Source organism: Lichenostomus cassidix, chromosome 12 (assembly GCF_008360975.1).
Source record: "Lichenostomus cassidix isolate B80296 chromosome 12, HeHo_3.0, whole genome shotgun sequence".
NCBI lineage: Eukaryota > Metazoa > Chordata > Aves > Passeriformes > Meliphagidae > Lichenostomus > Lichenostomus cassidix.
The window spans coordinates 17,690,056-17,699,267 of record NC_139493.1 but is presented as its reverse complement, the minus strand read 5'-3'; the positions used below and the strand labels follow the sequence as shown (position 1 = coordinate 17,699,267).

The 9,212-nt window shown below is 43.3% G+C and overlaps 1 protein-coding gene across 2 annotated transcripts in view; it reads right to left on the bottom strand.

The window, feature by feature from the left end:
* Window positions 1-228: 228 nt before the first annotated feature.
* The window catches only part of SLC6A1 (solute carrier family 6 member 1), a 60,992-nt gene continuing 52,008 nt past the window's right edge, over window positions 229-9,212 (bottom strand). For both annotated transcript variants that reach the window (XM_085073059.1, XM_085073060.1), the window contains exons 12-15: window positions 8,301-8,403; window positions 6,880-6,980; window positions 5,075-5,242; window positions 229-2,626 (exon numbers count right to left, since the gene is read on the bottom strand). In XM_085073059.1, coding sequence (XP_084929185.1) covers window positions 2,522-2,626; window positions 5,075-5,242; window positions 6,880-6,980; window positions 8,301-8,403 — 477 coding nt within the window. In that variant the 3' untranslated portion in view covers window positions 229-2,521. The remainder of the gene's footprint in view (window positions 2,627-5,074; window positions 5,243-6,879; window positions 6,981-8,300; window positions 8,404-9,212) is intronic.

Genomic DNA, 9,212 nt, shown 5'->3' with positions numbered 1-9,212 from the left:
TAGAGCAGCAGGATGCCAGGAAGGGCTATTAACTGTCACCTCTCGAGCTCCCTGTATAATGTATGCACATACTAATTACATCGTAGGAATAGCACGGATTAATTATACACATCACAAGTGGGATACAGCATTTTGATATTTAAAGGGTATTTTTATATAGACGACACCTTCGGAACTTGAAAATAGCACAGATTGGGTTTGTCCAATGAAAGACTGCAAAGTTCTGAATTTAATGTATAATATAACCTTTATTCTTTTTCCTCTAAACTCTTGGAAACTTACATAACAATCGTGCTTTAATTATGACACCGTTTATAGACATTTAAAATGCATCTTAATTTATAAATATTTTACATTTGGTCCATAGAACAGGTTGCAATTTACTAAATAATACTGTACTCTTTTAAACAGGCTCTGTATATATTTTTGAATATGTATATATTACATATATATTTTTATATAGAGATAGATTTGCTTGGTGTTGGATATTTCCTTATTGCAAAAAGCATATATGATCATACAATAATCTTTTTTTCTTCTTTTCAGGGCAAGTACTACAAAAAAGATACAGCTATTCACAGTTTACACACAGTAGTTCTACAACACTAGTTTGTGCTATGTGATAAACGTTTGTACAGCTTTTTGCTAAAGAGCAGGTCTGTCAAACATCTGTCATAATTGTTTACAATCAAACATTAAATACTGCATTTTTCTTAGAACAACATGGGACTTGGTTACATTAAACAATAAAGAGAAAGTTGGAGTTTTTATCCTTAGTCTAATGAAATCCACAAGTATGATGTATATCATGTGTGATGTCTGTGTAGGATGTAGGGGTTCCTCTAAATCCCAAAGACTTACAGGACGTTTGCATCTCAGCTATGGCCGTTTAGGATGGAGCTTAGATCTCGTAGTATTTTACAGTTGACCTAGGTATGAAACAGTTTAGAACCTACCCAACATACTCTGAGAGTTTAGGATGTAGCTTGAAATACATGTGTATTATATATATATATTATTTCTACATAATGTGCTTGACATTCTGAGAATAATACCTTATTGCAAGAACATGTTTGTCACCTTCAGACGAGAACAACGAAAAACCCAACATTCACAGGTAACATGTTTTTTCACGTAGTAGTTCTACATAAATTGTGCTATCTAACATTGTACGGTGCACGAGAAGTTGCTGAAAAGCATGTTTTCATTGCACAGTTCTGTCACAGTCACTTACAATCAAACATCAGCCACTGCACCCTCCCCAAAGCCTGTCGTATAGCTGCCAAACGAGAAATGCCAAACGGGGCTACGGCTGCGCTCCCCGCGCTCCCGGGGAACCTTCCAGGGGCAGGACGAGCCCAGAGGGGATTGCATCGGGGTGGAACAGCTCTCCCTGCGCCCTCAGCACCACCCAGCCCGTGGAAATGGGAATATCACTGCTCCCACAGCGCTGCAGTGCGGGGTTTGGGATTGGGAACTGCTAAAGTCCTCCAACGGGTTCAAAAGGACCGGTGGGGGTTGAGCCCTAAATTGGAACTTACGAGGAGAAGCTTCGATCTTTAAGCCATTGTTTTGGTTTCTATTTTGGTGGCAATGTGATAATAGTCGAGTGATAACAGCAGAATAAAAGCTCAGGTGCTCTGAGCTCGAATGGCAAATGCTTTGTATTTTACTCCTGGGAATCTTTAAGAGCTCTCGGCTATTACTTTGCTAAAAAAGTTAAAAGATATATTTATGCCCCTAACGTTGATTCACAAAGATATCCTCTTTTTATAAGAAACAATAGATGTATTTTTAAAGAAATTTATGACCTTGTTTGAAAGTCACCCTGAAAGGCTGAGCACAGCCAGTGAGTATGGCCTGGGCTGCTCTGCCACAAACAACTCAATTTTTGCGCTAGGAATGTTTATAAAGGCTGTGCCTGCTGTTAATTGAAGGAAGAGTCTCTTCCCCCCTCAAATGGCCTCAGCTGGAACAAATTTTAAGGGCAGACTTTTTCACTGGAAATCACTTGTTTACAAAATACTTCGTTCCTTTGTACAAAACAACTCCAAACTTAATTTTACTCCTGCAAAGTCAGAAATAACAGTCTTGGGATTCAGTGGTAAGAAATAGTGATCAACTACTAAAAATCAGCAGCACAAAACTTCAAATAGTCGTGCTAAAAGGTAGATTAAAAAGGTCTTGGCACATCAATTTACAAATTCCAAGGTATGCAACTATTATTGTGAAAGGATAAAAACATTAACAGTCTGTGGATTGCCGGAGAACACAAAACACTGTCAAACATCTGAGCTCGCGACGGCTGGATCGAACCCATGGCGATTCCCTCGGAGTGGAGATGACCTTGTTGCTTTTTCTCTTTTTTTTTCTCTTTTTTTTTTCTTTTTTTTAATTTTTTTTTTTTTTTTTTTGCCACTAGAGGTAGGTAATTATATTCTCAGACGTGAATTTGTGGTCATATTCAACCGTATTTTTTTGTTTTTCTGGAGCAGGAGCGGTACTTGGACGGCGGGGAAGTTTAGATGTAGGCTTCCTTGTTAGCGGAGTTGCTCTGCTGGGCCTGGTCAGGGCCATTCTCAGGGTGGGTGATGTCTTCACTGGGCTGAATCATCACCTGGATGCGCTGTTCAAAGGATGACAAGACATGTGAGGCAGCCAAAAAATTCTTCCTAACCTGCCTTTTTTGTTGGTTTGTTTTGATGCGTTAGGATTTTAGTCTCTATATTTGCCACGTATCTGTAATCCTGCAGTGTGTAACTCTGGGGTGCTAAGCTGCTGTTCTCTTATTTTTAGACAGAACAATTCCTCTCTAAGCTCCAAACCCAAGGACACCTCACTGTCTCAGAGCCCCAAGATATGTAAACAGCAGTGAATTAATTGGGAAGCCAACTTGGAGTAATTGACTTCATCTCCTGAAGCTGTAATTGGAGGATTAACCCCTGATAAGCAAATGGACAAAACTTATAAAGTATGGAAAACTCATGACCTTATAAAGAGCTTATAAAGTCTAAAAAACTCCTGATCTGCTGTCCATTTTGGGTGTAGCCCTGGCTGGGCTGTGAGTGCTCTGAATGCACCTAAGGCCTTCAATAACTATAATTGCTTTTATTCTCCTAATCTTGCCCAGCCTCTGTTCTAGGTAAGCCCCTCAAGGCACCAGTTTTTATTAAAGACAATCTTATACACCTTCCTGTCTCCCCAGGGCCCAAACCAGCAGTGAGCCAATTCCCCTGAGCAGATTCCAGCTCTGTCCTGAACGGGACAATGGGAGCTGCAAGACTCTGTGCCAGTGCTGGATGCCTAAAAGGAGCTTTCCTGGGGAAAAGGAATGAGGGGAGACTCTGCTGTGAGCCCTCAGTCCAGCACAGGGCTGCAGTGGGCAGCAGGGACTCTGCTGGACACCAGGAGTGCTGGGCACCTCCCCAGGGAACAGCAGGAATCCCTCCAAAGATACAACAGGTGAAGCAGATTTGGATTTTAGTGTTTTATTCCTATCCTGGCTTTCCTTGTCCTTCTCTGCTTTCTGCTTCTGGAGCTTCTCTGCCCAGCTCATGTTTGTATCTCAAAAAGAAACAAAAAGATCCCAGTTTGGCTCCTCAGAGCCTGTCACTGCTACGGGCTCCTCCACTGCCTAATAATCATTTGTCAGAAATAATCATTTGCTCTCAAAAACAAGACCTTGATCCACAGCATGGTGGAGAGGAGAAACTCTCACCATGATCTCACACAACTCTGCCCCAGCAGCAGCTGTGTTTTAGGGCAACAGTTCTCCTTTCGCATGTCAGAACAAGGGAAATAAATTCAAAATGCAGGACTTAGGAACAGGCAGGGGGAAAAAGAAAAAAAATGAAAACACAGAATTTTTTGCAGACTTCTTTGAAGCCTCACTGAGTCCTTCAAAATTTGCTGAAGACAAATATTTGGATCAAGATCTGAGCATTTCATGAGGCATTACTCGTCAATTCTGCTTAAGATCATCCAGCCCTTTGCAAAGATGGCTCTGTCAGCTGATTTTAGAATATTCCAGAAATTCTGACAAATTCCTTTTGACAGTCCTTGGTTCCCACAATGATAGAGACAGAGCATTTCAGTGCTTGGGCTGGAGAGCTGGCTGTGATGTACAGGATGAGCTGGAGAGGGAAAGCTGAGGATCCACACAGATTTTAAAAAATGAGGTTTGGTCACTGCAGGTATTGCTGAACAGTGTGTGGGGCAACAACCTGGTCAATATTTCCCACTCCTTTAGCAGCACAGCTCTGAGGACTGCAGAACTGACTGAAATAAAAACTTACTGAAATAAAAACTTACTGAAATAAAAACTTACTGAAATAAAAACTTACTGAAATAAAAACTCTCTTCCACGAGAAGTGTCATCTCCTTTTAAAAAATAAAATGAGGAATCAGGGAGAGGCTAAGAGCAATGAGAAAAAGGCCCCTAATGTTCCTCCTGAAGTGACTGCTGACAGAAATCCCTTAAATAAAGACTACAGGATGTGTTCCCGAGATTTTCCATGTCCTTCCTGGCAGCTGCAGCAGAGCAGGGCAGGTGTGGCTCTGAGCAGGTGAAATGCAGCAGCTCAAGCCTTGGATTCCAGCAGGGAGATGCAGAGCAGGCTCATGCAAAGCCAGGGTTGTGGGATTAGCCCCAGAGTTGTGGGATTAGTCCCAGAGTTTGATCCCAGCTCCCCAGAGCATCCCCTGCCTCGATGCACAGAGCCTGTCTGGCATTAATCAGGACAAATTTCCATCTTTTGTCAGCTGCTCCTCTGTTTTCTAGGTGTGAGGAGCTGGAATGCCAAGTGCCTGCAGCTGCCAGAGCAGAGATAAGGAGCCCACGGAATTTAGGGAATTGTGTTCTACAACAGATGGCTCAGACACTCTCTTGTCTTTCAGCTGGAGCTTGCTTTATGTTTTTTAGCTCAAAGCAAAAACTTTTATGCTTTTTAGCTCAAAGCGAAAATTTTATGTTTTTTTAGCTCAAAGCAAAATAACCAGGGGGGAATCAGACGACAGGAAAGAAGTGCCCAGCAATGTTTGATTGCCTCAGGGGGGTCAGGAGAGGCAGACTTACCTGTTTTAGGGAGCCTTTCAGGGTTAGGAACATGTAAGCCATGTAGCCTGGGATCAGCACCATAGAGGACAGAGCCATGAACCAGCCAACCCCCTGGCCCCATTTGGGGAACACGTAGCTCCCCATGGTCAGCGGGGTCATCTGCACAGCACTGAAGAGGAACACCCCCTGAAAAAGGGAAGATTTGGGATCAGATTCAGCTCTGGATTCAAGGGTATTTCTGGAGCTTCCCGAGACACCTCTTAGTGAAATGAATGTTTCATGTTAATGATGTATTTGCACATACAAACCTGAGCCTCAGATTATCCAGCTGTGCTACTGAACCAGTAAATTCCTTGGATAACCTGTGCAGAGCCAGAGGGACAGAGGCCCCTGGGAAAGGATCCTGGGAGTCCCTGGGCCACTGAGCAGCAGCAGCCACACATTGCTTTTGGGATGCTCCAAAAGAGGACCTGCACACATGGTGTTCCACAGGCTATTCCCAGGAACAGCTTCTACCCTGGCATGTTTCAAATGTCTGAACCAGCCAGGAAAACCTGCTAAAGTGAAGCAGGGGTGAGGGAAGCTTGTTCTGATGCCAGGCTTGTGCAGAACAGATTCCCAGAGGAGGATGCAGAGGAAGATTTTATCCCAGCTCTGAGCTGGGCTGGACAACACTTTCTGCTGAGGTTTTCACCAACCTGACCAGTTTTACAATATTGGGCATCTTCCTACTGTGCCACTAAAATAAATGTATTTCTCATGCCTTCCTGAATGCTTGTTTTTACAAAAATGAAAGCTGCTTTCATGTGGGAAGGGATGACTTGAGGAACCCTCAGCATGAACACATTTTTGTGCCTCATTAGTGCTCCTTGTTTGCTTTTCTCTGGTTAAATACTGTGTCATGTGGAAGTGGCTGCTTGATTAGTTTTTATATTGCATCTGGGTTTACTATATGTGCATTAAATTTACATTTGTTTTCTCATCATTTCACGTTGTGCTGCAGGGGATTGACTGGATAAAGTTTGGAATCAGGAAATGTGGCTAGCACAGGTCTTTCCCATGAGAATTCCTTTTGTGTTTTATAAATAAAGATAAGGTTTGGATGTTATTAAAAACAGTGTCCCAAGACTTGGACGGTGCAGGCCTGGCCAGTCAGGCCTAGGGGGAGGTTTCTGACTGACCAATCTGGGTGACCTTTGAAAACTCTATATATATGATGAAATCAAAACAATAAAGGCCTTTTCATTCTTGCCACTGAGAACTGGATTCTTCTCTCTGCTAGCGGCTCAACAGTGACAAGGAAAAGGCTGTCTTGTGGTTTCCAGGACACCAATTCCTTGCAGAGTTTGCCAGAAAACCTTTATCAATACAGTATAAAGTGGTTAATATTTGCCACAGAATCCGATGAGAGAAGAACATCAGTTCAGAACCCTGCTCTGATACCAGAAGTGCTCCTGGAGGAATTCAGTTTACAGAATGTGGGTATTTCTGTGGATGTGAAAAATTTAGATTTTAGATTGCTAAATTCTATTTAAAAATACAAGAAATGGTCCAGATTTGTTCCTTACAGTTTTCTAGCTCTGCCAATCGAGCTCCAGAGCATTTCCAGGGGTCTAATAAAAATCTTGCCTTTTTTTGGGGAAGAAGCTTCTCCTAAGGAGACTGTTTTTGGCTTATTGCCTTCAATGGTACTGCTCAAATCCTTAAAAAAGGAACGAGGTCAGACCTAAGATGAACCTGTGGGGGTGGAAATGACCAGGCTGCAGCACCCAGGCCACCTCCTTGATATCCTTTCAAGCACAGAATAAAAGTTTGCTCCTTACTGCCACGATGATAGGAGTGAAAAAGGACCAGCAGAGCTTCCACCAGATGCAGGGTCTGTATCCCACCATCTCTTGGATGTTGTCATAAAATCTATTCACACCTGCAGACAGAAATAAGAAACAGCACAGAAAAATATCAGGAAGTGGAATTGACTGGAAGCTCAGAGAACTAGTAATAAATGATGAATATATTTGGAAGCTCTACAAAGATGCCAACGTAACTGTTCCCCTGCCTGGATGGGAAAAAAAGGTGCAAAATGTGCAGCAGCACCAAAAATCACCTGTTCTCACTCTTCCACTTCATAATTAATGCATCAGAGACAAGCAAACTTATTCCCATGCAGGATGAGGAGGTTGTACATGGGAAGGTCAGGTGCAAGAAAGCCCCTTGATTAATTTCCACTCTGAGTCCTATTAGAATGAGGAATTTCAGGTGCATTTTAGGAGTTCCATTGTAATAAACCCCAACCCCTCCCAGCATTTAGCAGCTTCATTCTGGTGCACACTGTGCACGTGCAGGAGTGGCTCTGAAATCAGAGTGGCTCTCCTGCTGCTGCTCCCCATCCATTCCCAAAGCTCTGGCTGCCACACATGTACAGCTTTGGTTTCCTCAAGTCAGAGCCTGCAGCTGATCATTCCAAGGTGTGGCTCAAGCCCTGCATGGACCATTCACTTCAGATCCTCGTGGGCTCCTTCCAGCTCGGAGTGTTCTGTGATTCCTGTGATCGTCCTGGTGCATTTTTCCATTTGCAGGGTTCAGCAGCAGTGTCCTTCCCCTCCAAAATGCTGTTCCATCCCCTCAGGTCCCTCCAAAGCCAGCAGGAAGGCTCTAGCTCCCCAGCTCTGGGGCAGCTGTGGGACCTTGGAGGAGCTGACAGCTCTGGGGTCACAAATCCTCTGTGACAATATCCCACATTAATCCTCAGAGCCACTCCAGGGTGATTATTCCCTAACTGGCCAAGGAGCCTGGCTGTCACTGAGGGATCCTGGAGTGAGAGGATTTCTGGAAAAATGAAATATTCCAAAGCCCCAGAGCCCTGAGGCGTTATGTACCTAGCACCTCTGAAGATTCAGGCTTTCCCAGGGAGTGGGACAGGAAAAGAGATGAAATTTCACCTTTTTAGTATTCCTGAAACACTTAATGACTTCCATGCAGGGTGTTTGAAAGGCAGCAGCACCTTCCCCAAGCCAACTTTGAATTATATCCACAGAAACCAAGGCCACTCTCAGTTCCACCCTCAGCTCACACACATTCAAACACAGATCAGAGGATGAATTATCCTTAGCATGTGTAAAAATTTTGAAAAAATTAGGAAAAAAATAAAGGGAAATAAAATAAAGGGAAAAAAAGTAAAGGGAAAAAATTAAATGGAAGAAACAAAGGGAAAATAGAAGGGAAACAAGACAAAGCTGCTGTTTACCATAGCACCAGGATATCGAGATGCACTCAAAGAATACAAGGAACAAGAGACTCATTCCGCTGGCAGAATAGTAGTCAAAAAGCTTAAACACATAGATTCCACCCTAAAACAGAGGAGAAGGAAGCATTAAAAATCCAGCAAGGGCTCCAGCTTCAAAATGCAAGATTCAAATCAATAGTGGTGGATAGGTTAGGGGCCTATTAGTATAAATTAATTAAACAAGTTCAAGTCTTGAGGTCAATGCTGACAAAATTAAGATTGCTGCTGTTTAAACCACAAAGTTTAATTTCACTTTTTGCTCTTTGTTTGATAATATAATCATTTCCCTCGAACAGTTTGCAACGCCAACATCCCCAGCTGCCACTGCTTGGACTGTGGGAGTGTGGAGCTGTGGGTTTTGCTGTCCCCTGAGCCCTGCAGGGCACACACTGCACCCAGGGCTGCTGCACTCATGGGGCCAAAATCCTGTCTAGCCTTGAGCCCTGATGATGCCTGAACAGGTTTACCTGAAACAGAGGCCAGACAAAGGCAGGAGAATAAAAGTAGATTAAGTTGTTAAAGGCCTTTAAGGAGCATTCAGGGCAGACAGAGCCTACTGCAGAGGCTACACCCAAAATGGACAGCAAGTCATGAGTTTTTCATATTTTATAAGTTCTGTCCATTAACATATTGGGCCTTCATTCTCCAATTACCCCTTCAGGTGATGACCTCAGTTACTCCAAGCTCGCTCCCCCAGTTCGCTGCTGTTTACATATTTTGGGGCTCTGAGGCAGTGAAGTGTTCTCGGATTTTCCAATTTAGAGGGATTGTTTTGTCTAAGATGCTGAGAACAGCAGCTTTAGCACCCTGCATGGAGCCCAGAGTCACACACTGAAATTCCAGACACACAGAAAAATATGGAAGCTCAAAATC